This window comes from Bufo bufo, chromosome 6 (assembly GCF_905171765.1).
Source record: "Bufo bufo chromosome 6, aBufBuf1.1, whole genome shotgun sequence".
Classification (NCBI taxonomy): domain Eukaryota; kingdom Metazoa; phylum Chordata; class Amphibia; order Anura; family Bufonidae; genus Bufo; species Bufo bufo.
Genome location: NC_053394.1, coordinates 2767933 through 2789354, shown reverse-complemented (window position 1 = coordinate 2789354; position 21422 = coordinate 2767933). Strand labels below are relative to the sequence as shown.

The 21422-nt window shown below is 50.7% G+C and overlaps 1 protein-coding gene across 1 annotated transcript in view; it reads left to right on the top strand.

Annotated features, from left to right (window-relative positions):
* Positions 1–20337, top strand: part of SLC18A2 (solute carrier family 18 member A2) — a 118135-nt gene extending 97798 nt beyond the window's left edge. Inside the window, exons 15-16 of the mRNA XM_040437713.1 lie at positions 3501–3634; positions 19475–20337. Coding sequence (XP_040293647.1) covers positions 3501–3634; positions 19475–19579 — 239 coding nt within the window. The 3' untranslated portion in view covers positions 19580–20337. The remainder of the gene's footprint in view (positions 1–3500; positions 3635–19474) is intronic.
* Positions 20338–21422: the final 1085 nt, after the last annotated feature.

Genomic DNA, 21422 nt, shown 5'->3' with positions numbered 1-21422 from the left:
CCGGACATCCCGCCACCCGGCTCCACACTGCCCCATACAGTGACCGGATGAGACGGTGACCTCATAGACCGGACATCCCGCCACCCGGCTCCACACTGCTCCATACAGTGACCGGATGAGACAGTGACCTCATAGACCGGACATCCCGCCACCCGGCTCCACACTGCCCTATACAGTGACTGGATGAGACGTAACTACATGGACCAGACATCCCGCCACCCGGCTCCACACTGCACCATACAGTAACCGGATGAGACAGTGACCTTATAGACCGGACATTCCACCACCCGGCTCCACACTGCCCTATACAGTGACCGGATGAGACAGTGACCTCGTAGACCGGACATCCCGCCACCCGGCTCCACACTGCCCCATACAGTGACCGGATGAGACGTGACTACATGGACCAGACTTCCCGCCACCCGGCTCCACACTGCCCCATACAGTGACTGGATGAGACGTGACTACATGGACCAGACTTCCCGCCACCCGGCTCCACACTGTCCCATACAGTAACTGGATGAGACGTGACTACATGGACCAGACTTCCCGCCAGCCGGCTCCACACTGCACCATACAGTGACTGGATGAGATGTGACTACATGGACCGGACATCCCGCCACCCGGCTCCACACTGCCCCATACAGTGACTGGATGAGACGTGACTACATGGACCAGACTTCCCGCCACCCGGCTCCACACTGCACCATACAGTGACTGGATGAGATGTGACTACATGGACCGGACATCCCGCCACCCGGCTCCACACTGCCCCATACAGTGACTGGATGAGATGTGACTACATGGACCAGACTTCCCGCCACCCGGCTCCACACTGTCCCATACCGTGACCGGATGAGACGTGACTACATGGACCAGACATCCCGCCACCCAGCTCCACACTGCACCATACAGTGACTGGATGAGATGTGACCGGACATCCCGCCACCCGGCTCCACACTGCCCCATACAGTGACTGGATGAGACGGTGACCTCATAGACCGGACATCCCGCCACCCGGCTCCACACTGCTCTATACAGTGACCGGATGAGACGGTGACCTCATAGACCGGACATCCCGCCACCCGGCTCCACACTGCCCTATACAGTGACCGGATGAGACAGTGACCTCATAGACCGGACATCCCGCCACCCGGCTCCACACTGCCCCATACAGTGACTGGATGAGACGTGACTACATGGACCAGACTTCCTGCCACCCGGCTCCACACTGTCCCATACCGTGACCGGATGAGACGTGACTACATGGACCAGACATCCCGCCACCCAGCTCCACACTGCACCATACAGTGACTGGATGAGATGTGACCGGACATCCCGCCACCCGGCTCCACACTGCCCCATACAGTGACTGGATGAGACGGTGACCTCATAGACCGGACATCCCGCCACCCGGCTCCACACTGCTCTATAAAGTGACCGGATGAGACGGTGACCTCATAGACCGGACATCCCGCCACCCGGCTCCACACTGCCCTATACAGTGACCGGATGAGACAGTGACCTCATAGACCGGACATCCCGCCACCCGGCTCCACACTGCCCCATACAGTGACCGGATGAGACGTAACTACATGGACCAGACATCCCGCGACCCGGCTCCACACTGCACCATACAGTAACCGGATGAGACGTGACTACATGGACCAGACTTCCTGCCACCCGGCTCCACACTGCCCTATACAGTGACCGGATGAGACGTGACTTCATGGACCGGACATCCCGCCACCCGGCTCCACACTGCACCATACAGTGACTGGATGAGATGTGACTACATGGACCGGACATCCCGCCACCCCGCTCCACACTGCCCCATACAGTGACTGGATGAGACGTGACTACATGGACCAGACTTCCCGCCACCCGGCTCCACACTGCCCTATACAGTGACTGGATGAGACGTGACTTCATGGGCCAGACTTCCTGCCACCCGGCTCCACACTGCCCCATACAGTGACTGGATGAGACGTAACTACATGGACCAGACTTCCCGCCCCCCTGCTCCACACTGCCCCATACAGTGACTGGATGAGACGTGACTACATGGACCAGATTTCCCGCCACCCGGCTCCACACTGCTCCATACAGTGACTGGATGAGACGTGACTACATGGACCAGACTTCCCGCCACCCGGCTCCACACTGCCCCATACAGTGACTGGATGAGATGTGACTACATGGACCGGACATCCCGCCACCCGGCTCCACACTGCCCCATACAGTGACTGGATGAGACGTGACTTCATGGGCCAGACTTCCCACCATCCGGCTCCACACTGCCCCATACAGTGACTGGATGAGACGTGACTTTATGGGCCAGACTTCCCGCCACCCGGCTCCACACTGCCCCATACAGTGACTGGATGAGATGTGACTACATGGACCGGACATCCCGCCACCCGGCTCCACACTGCCCCATACAGTGACTGGATGACACGTGACTACATGGACCGGACTTCCCGCCACCCGGCTCCACACTGCCCCATACAGTGACTGGATGAGACGTGACTTCATGGGCCAGACTTCCCACCATCCGGCTCCACACTGCCCCATACAGTGACTGGATGAGACGTGACTTTATGGGCCAGACTTCCCGCCACCCGGCTCCACACTGCCCCATACAGTGACTGGATGAGACGTGACTACATGGACCAGACTTCCCGCCACCCGGCTCCACACTGTCCCATACAGTTACCGGATGAGACGTGACTACATGGACCAGACTTCCCGCCACCGGGCTCCACACTGCCCCATACAGTGACTGGATGAGACGTGACTTCATGGGCCAGACTTCCCACCATCCGGCTCCACACTGCCCCATACAGTGACCGGATGAGACGTGACTTCATGGGCCCGACTTCCCGCCACCCGGCTCCACACTGCCCCATACAGTGACCGGATGAGATGTGACTACATGGGCCAGACTTCCCGCCACCCGGCTCCACACTGTCCCATACAGTTACCGGATGAGACGTGACTACATGGACCAGACTTCCCGCCACCGGGCTCCACACTGCCCCATACAGTGACTGGATGAGACGTGACTTCATGGGCCAGACTTCCCACCATCCGGCTCCACACTGCCCCATACAGTGACCGGATGAGACGTGACTTCATGGGCCCGACTTCCCGCCACCCGTCTCCACACTGTCCCATACAGTGACCGGATGAGATGTGACTACATGGGCCAGACTTCCCGCCACCCGGCTCCACACTGTCCCATACAGTGACCGGATGAGACGTGACTTCATGGGCCCGACTTCCCGCCACCCGGCTCCACACTGCTCCATACAGTAACCGGATGAGACGTGACTTCATGGACCCGACTTCCCGCCACCCGGCTCCACACTGCCCCAGCGGCGGTCCCCATTCAGGAGTGGACTGGAGTCCATGTCCAGAGACTGCGTTGTGACTCCAGTGAATGCTATACTCCGCTATAATGTAACGCCATCATCATCCTCACTGCCCTTCTCTTCCAGGGCCGTCAGCTGGAGGCGCTATCGCTAAATCCATTGGGTTTCCCTGGCTGATGACGATTATCGGAATAGTCGATATCATCTTTGCTCCACTTTGTTTGTTCCTCAGAAGTCCTCCCGCCAAGGAAGAGAAGATGGTAAGAAACATTAGAGTCAGTGTAAGGCGTGACGCAGCGATTATCTCCGGGCAGGATGAGCAGAGTGATGGGGAACGCCCCCCAGAACACAGGTGTCACCTCCCCGGTCAGAGCCGCATCCCAATAGTTCTATGTTAATGGCGAGGCAGGTAACGTCCTGAGTGATCTCCTATGTGGTGGTCACATCCAGGCTCCTCTCCACATCAGCGAGAAACAGGTCAGCGAATCCGCATTGTCCTCCGAACTAGAGATGGGCGAGCCTCTCGAGGTTTGGGTTAGGTCATTTAAAAAAAATAAAGTTTGGTTCGAGCTGAACCAGATTGGCTCCGATTGCCCTGAACGTTGGTACAAAACCCCTTCGAGCCTCCTAGGAAAACGTTATCTCTTTACTTGTATTTTTTATGATTCCGTGCCTGGGGAAACGCACGTATGATGATGGTAACATACCGCGTGTTTAATATCGCACGTCATGTTCCAAAGCCTCCAAAAATTGTTGTCATGAAGCAGCGGGTATGAACCCACCGTGCCACGCGTTCCACCTCTTCTAAGGGCTCCTCGTAACCAGGAGCAACAGTGCAGGACCGAAGGATGAGGCAGAGGCAAAGTCAAACAAGTACAGGTACAGGTCAGGCAATCCGGTTCGGCAGCAGGAGAGTCAAGGCAAGCAGGCAGGGATCAAACAGGTAGGAAGGAAGGAAGTGCTGCAGGGAAGAAGCAGCAAGCATGCTGTGGCCAGGGCTGAAAGGAAACTGTGGCGCAGATCCCAGAACAAACAGTATCTGCAAGGTAAGAGCCCAGGACTACAGCGGTGAATGGGGAAGCCCTGGCAGCAGATCACCGCTGAACATGGCGCCAAGGACCGATGCGGTAAGTAGGGGAACAGCGGCGCTTAGCAGCCGTTGTTACAGTACACGCCCCCACTTCTTGAGGCCACAACGAGACAGAAACCTCTTTACCAAGTTCGGAGCTTGAATGTTTTCCTCTGGTTCCCAAGACCTCTCCTCAGAACCAAAGCCTTTCCAGTCCACAAGATAGTAGGTCTTCTTGCCACGCTTCTTGATGTCCAGGATGTCTTTGACCTCAAATACCTCGTCAGAATCTCCAGATACCGGAGTCGGAGTATAGGGAGCCGTAGAGAAGCGATTAAGGGCTACTGGTTTTAGTAAGGACATGTGGAAGGCATTAGGAATCCGCAGAGAGAGAGTCAGACGTAACTTATATGTCACTTCGTTGATCCTTCCCAATACTTAAAGGGTCCAAGGAACCTAGGAGCAAACTTGAAACTGAGAACCCTTAAGCGCATATCTTTAGAGAGCCATACCTTATCTCCAGATGAGAACTGTCTGCATTCGTTTTCATGCAGGTCACCGCTTTGTTGATGCAGTCCTTGGTATCACCCCAAATCTTCAAATCCCTAAAAGAGGAATCTGCAGTTGGTACCCCAGATGATGTAGGAACAGGGAGAGGAGTATGAGGGTGTTGTCCATAAACGACAAAGAACGGAGAGGATCCAGTAGACTCACTAGAGTGGTTGTTATAGGAGAACTCAGCCCAAGGTAGCAATTGTACCCAGTTGTTGTGTTGGGCCGAAACAAAATGCTGGAGATAGTTCTCTAATATTTGATTGACCCGCTCTACTTGCCTGTTGGTCTGGGGATGATAACCGGAAGAAGTCCAGCTCAATTTCGAGCAGCCGGCAAAGAGCTCTCCAGAGCTTAGAGGTAAACTGGACTCTGCGATCGGAAACAATATGCCAATGTAGACCCTGCAAGCGGAATATGTGTCTCACAAACAATTTAGCAAGTTCAGCAGTCGAGGGCAGTCCAGCCAAAGGAACGAGGTGGACCATCTTGGAGAACCGGTCCACAACCAACCAAATAGCTGTACATTTGGCAGAAGAGGGAAGATCGGTAACAAAGTCCATGGCAATGTGTTGCCATGGGGCATCAGGAAGAGGTAACAACAGCCCAGGTGGTTTGGTCCTGGAGACTTTATTCTGAGCACAGACAGTGCAGGCAGACACATAATCATGCACATCATTAGGCAGTGTGGGCCACCAGTAGTGGCGAGACAAAAGTTCTAAGGCCAGTTTGGAGATGTGCTCCCAATCTTAAATCCTTTTTTTCTTGGCAGATCGTACGAATGTCCTACCTGGAGGGATGTCTTTGAACAGGACAGGAGCCACTGTGATTAAGCGAGCAGGATCTACAATGTACTGGGGGTCTTCCTGCTGGTCGGAGAAGTCAAATGACCGAGACAGAGCATCCGCCTTGATGTTCTTCTCGGTCTGGCAAAAGTGAAGCTTAAAATCAAAACGAGAGAAGAAAAGTGCCCATCTGGCTTGGCGAAGGTTCAGATGTTGGGCCGTCTGCAGATATGTAAGGTTCTTGTGGTCGGTGAAGATTATCACTGGATGCTGGGCCCCCTCCAAGGCAAGTTTTATGGCCAAAAGCTCTCTGTCTCCTATACAGTAATTCCTGTCGGCAGGGGAGAAGAGCTTGGAGAAGAATCCACATGTAAACATCTTTCCCTTGGAACCTTTCTGTAGTAAAACAGCACCGACTCCTATGGAGGAGGCGTCCACTTCTAGAAAGAATTGGCAGGAGACATCGGGATGACACAAAGGTCCTCTTTAATTGGATGAAGTCAGCCTCTGCCCCAGGAGTCCAGTCTCTGGCATTCACCCCTATCTTAGTAAGAGCGGAGATGTAAGAGATGAAAAATTCGGGATGAACTGACGAAATTAGAAAATCCAAGGAAGCGCTTTATAGCACGAAGACCCTGTGGGCGGGGACAGTCCATTACTGCATTCAATTTTTCAGGATCCATCTGCAACCCGGCATCAGAGATGATGTATCCGAGGAGCGGTACAGTGTATTTTTCAAAGATGCATTTCTCAAGTTTGGCATAAAGTCGATTCTCTCTCAAGAAGAAGTATATGGTGGGCTCAGCATGCATGTTGTTACTTGCATCCCTGGATCCGATGAAAGCTGTAATGGCACCGGACGGGGTTAAAAGCAGAGTGTGCTTGGCGTGCATGCTAGCCTGCATTCCCTGGACTTTGTGTGGCTATCATGGCCCATAAACAGGTAGGAACTAGTGTTAGGGACCACTCCATAGAGGCGACCTTGACGTGGTGAGTGGCTTATTACGCTTTGGCCAAAATGTACACCAATGCCTCATCCAGCATAGAGGCAGGGCAGAATGCTGGTTGCAGAGTGCTATCACATTTGTATTTTGCGTTTGTATATGTATTTCGCCATAGTGATGTGCACCACATACAGGGTTGTGCTGACTCAATCACCCACATTTTTTCTTTGTAGTATATATTGGAGGCGTGGCGATCTCCTTTTGAGTCATGCACACCTGACCAGTCAATCTGTCCTGGAGGCTGGTTTTAAAGTCAGTATAAAACTGAGTCTGCTTATATAGAACCTACCAGTAGCCATTTGGCTCCAGGAGAAGTATATGGTGGGCTCAGCATGCATGTTGGTACTTGCATCCCTGGATCCGATGAAAGCTGTAATGGCACCGGCGGGGTTAAAAGCAGAGTGTGCTTGGCGTGCATGCTAGCCTGCATTCCCTGGACTTTGTGTGGCTATCATGGCCCATAAACAGGTAGAAACTAGTGTTAGGGACCACTCCATAGAGGCGACCTTGACGTGGTGAGTGGCTTATTACGCTTTGGCCAAAATGTACACCAATGCCTCATCCAGCATGGAGTCAGGGAAGAATGCTGGTTGCAGAGTGCTATCACATTTGTATTTTGCGATTCTCTCTCAACCACTGTAAAACTAAACTTACATGCTTCCGGTGAGTGGTCAAATCTGGAGAGTAGATCAGTATATTGTCCAGGTATACTATCACACAGACATAGAGCAGGTCCCAAAAGATATTGTTTACCAACTCCTGGAATACTGGGGGAGGATTGCACAGACTGAAGGGCATGACGAGATACTTGTAGTGACTGTCACAAGTGTTGAAAGCAGTATTCCACTGTCACGGATGATGTTGCAGATAGCTGGAAGTTATGGATAAACATCCGACTGGCTTGATTCCAAACTAAGGAGCATAAAGGTGACCCCTATAAAACCCTAAGACCTCACCCTGACTGCTAAGCACATACAAGGGTCTCAGAGGTAGACGATTGCATGCCCTCGTACCTAGACTGTGACACCTGAAAACCATATAAAAGTGAGGGGACACGACCACCGGCTCCCTGCACTTAATACGGAGGGAGTCAGGGTCACCTAGAATCAAGCCAGCAAGGAAACACAATACATGAAAGGACTTATCTGAACAAGCAGTAACAGAAGTCTCCAGCAGTGAACACTCCAATCCAGGAAGTAGTATAAACCGCAAAGTGAGGCAGTATGGGAGGGAATATAAAGGGAGGCAATTAGTCTAAATAGGTGACAGCTGGGAGAAGGAAAGGAGATGACAAAGAGAAACCAAAACAAAGAACATCATGCAAGAGGTACAGAAGAACGTCTGCCAGACCTTCTCAGAGAGCTGACGGTGACATTCACTCATCGCCCTTTCAAATGCGGATAAGGTTGTATGCACCGTGTAGGTCTGATTTAGTGAAGACCATAGCTCCCTAGATCCTGTCAAAGAGTTCAGAGAAAAGATGGTATAGATTCTTGACCGTTACCTTATTCAAACCTTGATGGTCGATACTGGGCCGTAAGGATCCATCTTTTTTCTGCACAAAGACTAACCCGGCACCGGCTGGTGAAGTAGATTTCCGGATAAACCCCCTCTCGAGATTTTCCTTAATGTACTCAGACATCGCTTGGGTCTTGGGAAGTGAGAGTGGGTAGACTCGACCATGAGGAGGAGTGGCACCAGGCAGAAGGTCAATCGGACAATCATATGGACAGTGAGGAGGCAGAGTCTCGGCCTCTTTCTTACTGAAGACATCCGCAAAACTGGCATACTGCTGCAGAAGTCCAGGCAGGTCTTCAGGTACAGTAGGCGAGGAAGCAGGTCGGACCTCCGATAAGCAGGTGGACTGACAGGATAATCCCCAATGCAGAATCTGACCAGAGTCCAGTCCATAACTGGAGTGTGCTGAAGCAGCCAGGGAAGACCAAGGATAACCGGATTCACGGATGCTGGCAGCACATAGAATGAGATAATCTCTGAACGCAGAACCCCTATTTGCAACTTAAGTGGCATAGTAACAGAAAGCACAGGTTCAGGAAGTGGCAGTCCATTTACAGAAGCCACAGACAGAGGCCTTTCTAGACGGATGGTAGGGCGCCGGTACCGATGGACCAGAGCTTGCTGAATAAAATTACCGGCCGACCCAGAGTCTAGGAATGCAGGTACAGACAGTGTGACTCCCTTGTGAGAGAGAATCACAGAAACTGAAAGTTTCGGAGAGGACTTCTCCTTGTCTGGGACTACCTCTCCAACTGATCCTAGACATTGGCGTTTCCCAGCTTCTGTGGACAAATACGCACAAAGTGGCTTTTGCCTCTACAATACAGACACAGGTTCCCTGCTTTGCGATGTAGGCGATCCTGGTCAGACAGTCGAAGGCGCTCTATTTGCATGGGCTCTTCAGATGATGATGATGATGATGTATAGTCTTGTGTACATGCAGTCTTACCCTTAGGGCCTCGATGCACTTAGCTGGCTGATTCAACAAGGGAGGAAAAAGAAGAAGGCATGACACTTTACCATGGGCCGTAAAGGCCTAGAGGATAAGGCACCTATTCCAGAGACCAATTTCCTAGCACTTATCAAAATAGAGAATCAAGAAAAAGGAAGGTAGGGTAGAGGGATCTCAAGGTTCAGAGGGTTCGGGCGAGATATAAAGAATGTGAAGAGAACAAAATTAATAAACGGGAAGGAAAAAGTATCTTTAAAAAGGAGGGACATTACCAACCGTGAATTTATAGACTAAGATTTAGAAAAAATTTTTAAATTATATGAACCAAAAATAAGTGTTATATAGGAAGATCAAACGCCTGTTTGAAAAGTAAGGTTTTCAGTGCATGTCTGAATGAGAGAAGACTGGGAATCATTTTCAGGTCCAGAGGTAGGTGGTTCCAAAATCTGGCCCCTTGAGCCGAAAAGGATCTACCTCCACGTCTGATCTTATTAACTTGCGGGATGTTAAAATTCGCAGAGTTACTAGACCTCAATGTCCTCAACGGGGCGTACCTGGTGAATTTACGTCGCAGGTACAAGGGCCCCACACCATGGAATACCCTATGCATGAAGCATCCAATCTTAAACATCACCCGTTGTTGGACGGAGAGCCAGTGCAAGGCATTAAGAGAGGGAGTGATATGCTCTCGGCAGGCAACACCCGTTAGTAGCCTTGCTGCGGCATCCTGCACAAGTTGAAGTCTATGCAAGTTCTTCTTAGGGAGTCCCATGTATAAGGCATTACAATAGTCCAACCGACTGCTGATCGCTGCTCCGACCAAGGCTTTCCTGAGAGGGGGTTCGATGTATTTTAAGATCCTCCTCAGAAGTTTCAGCAGATAGTGGCAGGTACTCACCACCTGGTTTATCTGAGGAGCCCCAGGGTTAATCTGGAGTCCAAGACCACTCCCAAGTCCCTGACCTGGATGGCTGTCTCAGGGACAGGTCCAAAAGACAATGGCCATTGGGGTGCTGAGGGTATAATTTTCTGGTCACTGAATGTAATACATTCAGTTTTGGTGCCATTAAGCTTTAGATAATTGGCACTCATCCAGTGATCGATCTCCAAGAGACATCCGGCCAGATCGACTTGATCAACTGTGCCTTTGGCAAGCCTAAAGTACAGTTGTGTATCATCCGCATAAACATGAAACTGAAGATTGTGGCTCCTGATGATGTCGGCCAATGGTCTCAGATAAATGTTGAACAAGACTGGAGATAGTGCTGAGCCTTGTGGTACTCCACAGGACAGTGGGAGATCGGCTGAGTGGAATACCCCCAGCTTCACTCGTTGTACCCTGTCCTGGAGAAATGAGACCATCCATGCCAAGGTCTTTCCATCTAGTCCGGCTACCACTTTCAACCAGTTCAATAACACTTGATGGTCAATAGTGTCAAAAGCGGATGATAGGTCCAGAAGGACTAGGACCATAGAGTCCTTCTGGTCTAATGCCATCAGTAGATCATCCTGGACATTGACCAGAGCAGTCTCAGTACCCCTTCCGGGTCGGAATCCCGACTGGAAGTCGTCAATAATGTGATTGGCCTCCAGATATCCCTGCAGTTGTGCGACAACCTCCCTCTCGCCTATCTTTGCAGCGAACGGCAGTCCCGAAATCGGTCTAAGGTTACTCAGATCGGTCACAGGTAGCGCCGGTTTCTTAGGCAGGGGTGTTACCACTGCCTGCTTCAGAATAGCCGGCACCTGACCGCTGGAAAAGGAGCTATTTATAATGTCTCGAATGTATGGTGCCATTGCAACCGCGGCGGACTTCACCACGGCCGCCGGGCATGGGTCTAGAGGCGAGGAGGAGGATCTGAGAGCTCCAATGGCTTCAATCGTTCTCTCCTCAGAGATCAGCTGAAATTCTGTGAGGGAATAGGGTAGGGTTGAGATGGGAGAAGAAAGTGTCTCATCCGTCCTATGAACTGTTGGGATATTGTCCCTAAGTTTCTGGATTTTTTCAGCAAAGTAGTCGGCCATTTGCTGGCACAGTGCTTGAGAGTGCTCCGTCGTTGCAATCTTACATCTAGGATTGGCTAGTTCTTTAGCCACTTTGAAAAGTTCTCTAGTGTTGTTAGCCACATTGCCAATTTTATTTGAGTAGTATGTTCTTTTGGTATTTTTAATATTATCTCTGTACTTTCTCATACTTATTTTGTATTTAATTTTGGTGTCTTCTATAGGATTTTTTCTCCAGGCCTTTTCGAGGGCTCTGGTAGTCTTTTTATCCTCTCTTAATTCAGCAGTGAACCAAGGCGGGTTTTTATAAGGGGGACGAGGTTGCTGTTTATGTTTCATAGGTGCTAAGGTGTTTAGTGTGGCCTCCATACAATCATTAAAAGCTGTCAGCTTTGCTTCCGTGGATTCTATGGAGCGGAATAAATCTATATTCAGATTCTCCTTAAAGCTGTTGCCCAATTTCTCCAAATTAGGAATTTTCTAATTTCTTTGTTGGGTGAGAGTCTTATCTCTCACTGGAAAATGGGGAGCTTTTTTTAAAGGGGGAATAGTTTGAGTGAAAAGTATATTTTTGTGATCAGTCCACACCAGATCATGTATGGATTGAACCTGTATCTCCACCCCGGATGTCAGAATCCAGTCCAGGATGTGGCCACCCCTGTGGGTCGGGGAGGTCACCTCCTGCATGAAGCCAATGTTCTCAAGGGATGTTAATAATTGCTGGGTTTGGATGTTGGACATATCATCGGCCCAGCAATTTATGTCGCCCACAATGATGTTCTTCTGACTATCTAGGAAGGCCGATGTGGCCAATTCCAGCAGTTCATCATCAAATCCTGTTTTTAAATCTGGGGGTGGTAGACAATATAGATTGAGAAGGCCTCTTCTGGACTCTTCTGGCATTTGATAGCTAGATGTTTGAAAGTTTTGAAAATTGGGCCATTCTTAAGGGCTGTCATCATTAGATCCTCACGAAAGACCATTGCAACACCTCCACCTCTAGTGGCCCTGTCTATATGGAGAATTTTGTACAAGGGGGGGACCAATTCATCCAACATAGGATCCACCCCCTCCGAAAAACCACGTTTCAGTTAGGCACAAATAGTCTAGATTATTAGATAAAATCAAATCGTAAATGTTGGCTGCATTCTTAACCGCAGAACGGCAGTTTAGAAGTGCCCCTTTCAGCAAATGCTGGTTCTGAGTTGGAATCGGCCCTGAAGGTGTAATCTTTTTCCGAGAAGCTTTTCCCTCTTCTTAAATGCCTATGGGTTTTTGGCAAGATGGCGGATTTCCACAAATGATGTGTGGTCAATTTCCTCGTTGTTTGTGCGGGCAATAGTGACAATGTGGCCCCATCCAGAGCAATTAGCTCATTACGTGTGTACATCATCATATTGATAACCATTCCAAAAAATCAGTTATTGGAATAGAATTACTGTAAAAGTCATAATAAAAATTAAAACTACAAAAGTAGTTACAAAAGTAATTAGTACATTATAACAGACAAAGACATTAAAATGTCAATTGTGTTACCCAAGTTCTCCGATCAAACCAGGCGAGCGTTTCCCAATAGTGGAGGAATCTTGGTGAATAGTGGAGGAATCTTGGTGAATGTCAGTTAGTCTAATATTCCGTCCGCGCCCGGACGGGCACAGACGGGCTTTCCTTTGGCGCGCTGCCGGCGCCCGCTGCGCTGGCGCAGTGGGGCTGGGTTAATAAGGGTACCTAATTAGGCCACACCCACAGTGTCTCTGTCGGGGCTCCGCCCAGAGTGGTGTTCTTAGGATTCCTGGGAGATAGGCTCTGGCAGGAGGAAGTCTCTTATATTTGAGGTAGGTGCTGGAAGTTCAATCTGGATAAAGTGCTTGTGCTTCTCAGTTGGTGCAAGGTGCAAACAGATCTGGGATCCGATATCCACTGCCCGCTCACCCGCTGGAGGGAGTCAATTAGATGGGGTGGACACTAGAGGAAGGACTGGTCTCTGGAAGGATGGAGCCAAACGAGGTGGTCTTCTGGTGCTTGCGACCTGCTTAGAACAGTCCCTGAAACGCATATCAATCCTTGTAGCCAATGTGATGAGGTCATTCAGAGTAGACGGACGTCGCAACTAGCTAGTTCATCCTTAATACGGTCAGAAAGGCCCTCCCAGAGAACCGCCAGTTGAGCCTCATTGTTCCATGCAAGTTCGGCAGCCAGGGAACGAAACTGGATGGCGTACTGACCCACAGACGAGGAACCCTGTTGTAGACTCAGCAGAGCTGATGCAGCAGAGGACGAGCGATGTGGCTCTTCAAAGACCAGCCGGAAAGGTAGCCAGGAAAGACTGCAGATTAGTGGTCTCTGGACCTCCATGTTCCCAAATAGGATTTGCCCAGGCAAGGGCCCCATCAGACAGCAGGGACACAATGAAGGCAACCTTGGACCGCTCAGTGGGAAACTTCTGCCCATGCAACTCAAAGTGGATCAGGCAATGGTTCAGGAATCCACGACAGGTTTTTGGATCTCCACCATAACGGGATGGCAGAGGGAGTTGCATACCAGTGGCACACGAATACAGATTCACCAGTGTGGGTATTGCAAGGTTAGCAGCGGCTGGTGACCCTGCAGTAGAGATGGCATCCAGATGAGCAGCAACATTTTGCATGAACTGCATCATGACGTCCTAAAGTTCGCTCTGGCGCCTCACTTCATGTAAAATTTCCTGAACGAAAGGCTTGGGGTGACCAGCAGGGTCCATGGCCTCAGTGTACTGTCACAGATCAGCGGGTGTGAACCCACTGTGCCACGTGTCTTACCTCCTCTAAGGGCATTATATCTTCACAGTAACCCTGATGGTGGGGATAGACTTTCCCAAGAGGAACACCAGGTCGCTACCCCTTGAGGATTGGCACATGAGGCAGCTGGTCCAGGCAGACTAGGAGGTACCTGAGAAAGGTACCAGAGGTACAGGCGTTACCAGGAGCAACAGTGCAGGACTAAAGAATGAGGCAGAGGCAAAGCCAGACAGGCAGTAGGTCAGGGCAGGCAGTCCGGATCGGCAACAGGAGAGTCAAGGCAAGCAGGCAGAGATCAGAAAGATAGCGGATTCCCGGAACACAAGTCTGAGTCAGGAACACAAGCGGACAAGGCCGGCGTCAGCACCCGGCATATCCGGGCAAGTGCGGGGGCCCACAGCACAGCTGCCAGAGGCCAGAAGCAATGAGCGCTTCCATCAATACAGATAGAAGATCTGATTGCTGGAGCGCAGAGAGCTGGGTCCTGTCACTCAGCGCTCAGCTCCCAGCACTCCTCCCCTCCTTCAGGCTGGCGGCGCTGTGAATGGTGGAGCAGGAAGACTTCTCCCAGCTCCACCATTCAGCCTGTAGGCACACATCGCGCTACCGGCATGTGTGGGCGGAGCCTGCAGCCCGGAAATCTGCATAATCCCCGCCCACACAATGCAGCAGAGCGATCTGTGCCTGCAGGAAAGAGAGGACTGAGTTTCAGGAATGGGACAAGGTGAGTAGTTACTGTGTTTTTTTTGTTTTTAATACAGAGGGCTTTATTACTATGGAGGGGGCAAAGAGGACTTTATTACCATGGAGGGGGCACAGAGGGCATTTCTACTATGGAGGGGGCACAATGGGCATTACTAATGGAGGGGGCACAATGGGCATTTCTACTATGGAGGGGGCACAGAGCCAGAGGGCATTACTACAATGAAGGGGGCACAGTGGGGATTTATTTCTACAATGAAGGGGGCACAATGGGAATTATTACTGTGAAGGGGGCACAATGTGGGCATAACTACTGTGAGGGGGCACACATCTGTACAAAACTACTGTGAAGGTTGTACAATGAGGGCAATACTACTGTGGGGGGGTGTACAATTTTTTTTTTAAGTATGGGGGGGGGCAGATAAAGGACCCGCCCCAGGTGCAAAACTCTGTAGGCACGCCACTGAAGCAGGGAACTATTTGCTCCCCGCTCCACCATTGAGCCGCCAGCGCTCCTCACACAAGGGCCTGCTGATCTGTGCAGGAGGAGGAGCGGGGCAGGCTGGGAATCAGCCTCTGCTCCTCCTGCACAGCAGCGCCACGTGTCACAGCATCCTGCTGATGGAGAGCGCATCTGTGCATAACCACTGTGAAGGGGCACTGGGCACATATATTGGCATATCTACTGTGAGGGGGCACATATCCTGGCATATCAACTGTGAGGGGGCACATATCCTGGCATATCAACTGTGAGGGGGCACATACTTTGGGATATCTGCTGTGAGGGGGAACATATCTTGGCATATCCACTGTGAGGGGGCACATACTTTGGCATATCTACTGTGAGGGGGCACATATCTTGGCATATCTACTATGAAGGGGGCATATATCTGTGAGTAGACCTGAGGGACTGAAACACAGGGTAGAAAATAAAAGTATGCACATAAGGACTGATTGACATCCGCTCTGTGTAAGGTATTTCATCTATAATACATGCAGTTTCATTGCTGTAAGTGCTGTGCAAAATGCCACAGGGGGCCCACTGAGACTTTATCGCCCAAGGGCCCACATGAACCTGGAGCCGGCCCTGCAAGCCGATATCTGGAACCTTAGCAGGACACAAGGACCTTGACACTGGGGCATCTGGGAAGGGGGCTGAGCCACTTATATACATGCAGGAGGGCTGGGATTGGTCAGCGAGGTCACATGACCTAACCCATAAAGCCCAGGAAGAGGCGCGCGCCGGCCCTTAAGGAAGGGCTGCAGGAAACGAGCAGCAAGCATGGTGTGGCCAGGGCTGAGAGGAAACTGTGGAGCGGATCCCATAACAAACAATTCCTGCAAGGACAGAACCCAGGACTGCAGCGGTGGATGGGGAAGCACGGGCAGCAGATCACCACTGAACGTGGCGGTAAGCAGGGGAACAACGGCGCACAGCAGCCACTGTTACAATTGTCCCTTATCAGGGGCAGGTAGTAGTGGTATTAGTAGTAGGAGCAGCAGTGCAGTGTGGATGTGGAAAGGGATGGTGGGAGTAGTAGTACTTGTAGTAGTAGTGATGGTTGTAATAGTGGTGGTGGTAGTAGTGATTGTAGTAGCAGCAGTGTAGTGTGGATGTGGAAAGGGTAGGAGATAGTAGTAGCGCTAGTAGTAGTAGTGGTATTACTAGTGCTATTAGTAGTACTAGTGGTATTAGTAGTAGTAGTGATTGTAGTAGCAGCACCAGTGCAGTGTGGATGTGGAGGGTAGGAGATAGTAGTAGTGGGATTAGTAGTAGTATTATTATTAGTAGTAGTAGTGCAACCTACTAAATCATCAAAAAGATGAATCCAATGTGTGACAAAAAGTATATCTACACCAAATGAACTGAAGGGACACATGTAAAAAAAAAATCACAAATTTTATTAAGTAATTGACATTACAAAAAACATAAAGAAAAAATATTCTTAGCAGCAGCAATGCAGGCTAGCGCTGCGACAAGGAGTACACCTGATCCCAATAGGGGAAACTACAAAAAGGCATATGAACGCTCTTTGCCGGTCCAGGGTCCGACAGAAGCGTGATGGAGGCAGGACAGCAGCAGTGCCAGGATGGGGCACCATCAGCAAGGCCAGATCTATTCAGCCTCAGCAGGAGAAGTGTGAAAATCCTCCTGAATCCAGGGTTTTTTCATGTTTTGGACACTGGTCCGTTTGGCCACCCCCTCTCTGATATATGACTGGAAGCTGTTCCAGTCTGCCTGCCTAAAAATCCATGAGGTCAGGGAATAGGGTGTGCGCCAGAGACTGACCGAAGTGTAGGTAGGCCTGTATCTGGGCATTGAGGCGGGAGCTGTTGGCTTGCCGACTGGCCTCAGCTAGGCACGGCTCGTGGAAAAACTGCTCCATCATGTTGAGGAGACTGAACTGGCTGCTGCTGCATGTGGCGGCAGGAGAAGGGTGACTCTTTGGGGGGCGGAGAGGGACCTCTCTTTCAGACACTCTGGCGGCAGGCATCTGCTCCTCCAACTCTTGCATTGGCAGCTCCTCATCCTTATATTCATCCTCCTCCTCCTCCATGGCAGATTCCCTGTGTGTGTCCCCAACAGCTATAGGGCGGGACAGAAAACTTCCTGGATCTCATGAGCACAGGGCAGCTTCCTGGATCTCATGAGCACAGGACAGCTTCCTGGACCTCATGAGCACAGGGCAGCTTCCTGGATCTCATGAGCACAGCGCAGCTTCCTGGATCTCATGACCACAGGGCAGCTTCCTGGATCTCATGAGCACAGCGCAGCTTCCTGGATCTCATGAGCACAGGGCAGCTTCCTGGATCTCATGAGCACAGGGCAGCTTCCTGGATCTTATGGTACAGGGCAGCATCCTGGATCTCATGAGCACAGGGCAGCATCCTGGATCTCATGAGCACAGGGCAGCATCCTGGATCTCATGAGCACAGGGCAGCATCCTGGATCTTATGGTACAGGGCAGCATCCTGGATCTCATGAGCACAGGGCAGCATCCTGAATCTCATGAGCACAGGGCAGCATCCTGGATCTCATGAGCACAGGGCAGCATCCTGGATCTCATGAGCACAGGGCAGCTTTCTGGATCTTATGGTACAGGGCTGGTTCCTGGATCTCATGAGCACAGGACAGCTTCCTGAACCTCATGAGCACAGGGCAGTATCCTGGACCTCATGAGCACAGGGCAGCATCCTGGATCTCATGAGCACAGGGCAGCTTCCTGGATCTTTTGGCACAGGGCTGGTTCCTGGATCTCATGAGCACAGGGCAGCTTCCTGGATCTCATGAGCACGGGGCAGCTTCCTGGATCTCATGAGCACGAGGCAGCTTCCTGGACCTCATGAGCACGGGGCAGCTTCCTGGACCTCATGAGCACGGGGCAGCTTCCTGGATCTCATGAGCACGGGGCAGCTTCCTGGATCTCATGAGCACGGGGCAGCTTCCTGGATCTCATGAGCACAGGGCAGCTTCCTGGATCTCATGAGCACAGGACAGCTTCCTGGATCTCATGAGCACGGGGCAGCTTCCTGGATCTCATGAGCACGGGGCAGCTTCCTGGATCTCATGAGCACGGGGCAGCATCCTGGATCTCATGAGCACAGGGCAGCATCCTGGATCTCATGAGCACAGCTCGGGTCACTTGTCCAATTTGTCAGATACCATTTGAGAAGCCTCAACAAGAATGTGAGAATCTGCACGGTGATGCTCCACAGGGCAATTAGGTAAATTTGGCTTGTTGTTTATGACATTTGGTTAGTCACATTTACTGTCATAATGAACCCACCAGGGGCAGCTGCAAGTTAAATCCTATGAAGGAATTCCCAGGTGGACATTCAGAACATTCTTTTGATGAATTGGATGCAGTCACTTTCCATAGTCTTCATATTGGTAAAACCATCTGGGGTGGACTGGCTATAGACCCTACAGGAAAATTTCCTGGTGGGCCGATGCCCAGGGGGCCACCTGAGCCCGACTGGCCGCTGCCTAGGTACGTAATGATCCAATACTCTTAGCATTATGTAATGAACCTGGTACTTGTGCACCTGGCCAGCAGCCAGGTGTCCTCCTGAATTCAGTTGTATCACTGTCCTCAGTATAGTGACAGCAGTATTTTAGGCTGCACTGTGGTATTTGGTTTTGCTGGGGCAGTATTTTGTAATGCACTGTGATATTGTTGGCCCTGCCTACTTGTGTTACTCCGCTTTCTGTCAATTTGGGCACACCTACAATATTTTTTTTCAGGGCCACTTTAAGTTCCTTGTCAGCCCCTGACCACCATCCACGAGTTGTGATGTCATTAGAGGACCAGACTCAGGCCAGAGCATCCAGAACTAGGCCTCAAGTCTTCTGCTGCTGTCTGATATTTAAGGCTTCGTTCACATCACCGTTCAGCCTTTTCGTTCTCCGGCACATAATGGAGCCCTTGGGCCTCATAGACTAAAATAGGGTCCATTAGGTTTCCGCTCAGAAGATGATTTTTTGAAGCGGAGATGAAAGACCTGCATGCACAATTTTTGTCTCCACTCAATTTTTGTCTCCACTGTGTGTCACCAGAAAATCATCTTCTTAGCGGAAACCTAACGGACCCCATTATAGTCTAAGGGCTTCGTTCGGCTCAGTTATGTGCCGATTTCTGAACGGGGCAGGAGAACGGTGATGTGAACGAAGCCTAAACAAGGTCTCTGCATTGAAAGACGACCGGTCCTGTAATATAATCTGTTTCAATCCTGCAGGCCATTCTCATGGAGCACAACTGCCCGGTGAGGAAACGCATGTACACGCAGAACAGCACGCAGCCGTATTACGCCGCAGATGAAGAGTCAGAGAGCGATGAATGAGCGGGGACTCTGCTTCGCAGCTAGTTGTTCGTACATTTCATTGTTGTATCATTGGTCTAACAGTGACATAGTAACAAGCCAAAGGTCTATTGTCCTGTCCTAGCAGAGTGGCGTTTCATGGGGTGAGACTATAAACAGCAAGTGTCATTTACTGAGCCTATGTGGCCCCCTGCAGACCAGGGTCCTACTGGTACAATCACTGGTGTCATATATGTGCAGTCTGACTGTGTCTTTATTATTGTGTTGGGCTGAACAGTCAGAAATATAATGACCGCCAAGTCTCCAATTATCGCCGCGCTCCCCAGCTCGCACTCTCCGTGTAGACTCACACATGAACGCCACCCGTTCTCTTGTAGCTAGATGTGATGTACGAAATCTACTCACATTACCAACCGCCTTACTGGGTAACGGACACACAAGCTTTTCTAGACCCGTTTCTATAAATATTGTTGAGAAACTTTATTTTATGTATTTCATTTTATTACATATTATGCAATATATTTTTAACTACTGTAACTGTAATGTAAATGTGTATAAAACTATTAAAACCCAAGAATGTCCTGCGTCTGACTGTGTGACAATCACTGGTGACCCTCGTCTGACTGTGTGACAATGACTGGTGACCCGCCTCTGACTGTGTGTAACAATCACTGGTGACCCGCCTCTGACTGTGTGTAACAATCACTGGTGACCCGTGTCTGACTGTATATTATCATTGATGACCCGCCTCTGTGTGTGATAATTACTGGTGACCCGCCTCTGACTGTGTGTGACAATCACTGGTGACCCGTGTCTGACTGTATATTATCATTGATGACCCGCCTCTGTGTGACAATGACTGGTGACCCGCCTCTGACTGTGTGTGACAATCACTGGTGACCCGCCTCTGACTGTGTGTAACAATCACTGGTGACCCACGTCTGACTGTATATTATCATTGATGACCCGCCTCTGACTGTGTGTGACAATCACTGGTGACCCGCCTCTGACTGTGTGTGACAATTACTGGTGACCCGCCTCTGACTGTGTGTGACAATCACTGGTGACCCGTGTCTGACTGTGTGTGACAATTACTGGTGACCCGTGTCTGACTGTGTGTGACAATTACTGGTGACCCGCCTCTGACTGTGTGTGACAATCACTGGTGACCCGTGTCTGACTGTGTGTGACAATTACTGGTGACCCGTGTCTGACTGTGTGTGACAATTACTGGTGACCCGCCTCTGACTGTGTGTGACAATCACTGGTGACCCGTGTCTGACTGTGTGTGACAATCACTGGTGACCCGTGTCTGACTGTGTGTGACAATCACTGGTGACCCGTGTCTGACTGTGTGTGACAATTACTGGTGACCCGTGTCTGACTGTGTGTGACAATCACTGGTGACCCGTGTCTGACTGTGTGTGACAATTACTGGTGACCCGCCTCTGACTGTGTGTGACAATCACTGGTGACCCGTGTCTGACTGTGTGTGACAATTACTGGTGACCCGCATCTGACTGTGTGACAATGACTGGTGACCCGCATCTGACTGTGTGTGACAATTACTGGTGACCCGCCTCTGACTGTGTGTGACAATCACTGGTGACCCGCATTTGACTGAGTGTAACAATCACTGGTGACCCGTGTCTGACTGTATATTATCATTGATGACCTGCCTCTGACTGTGTGACAATTACTGGTGACCCGCCTCTGACTGTGTGTGACAATTACTGGTGACCCGCCTCTGACTGTGTGACCATCTCTGGTGACCCGCGTCTGATGGTGTGACAATCACTGGTGACCCGCCTCTGACTGTGTGTAACAATCACTGGTGACCCGTGTCTGACTGTATATTATCATT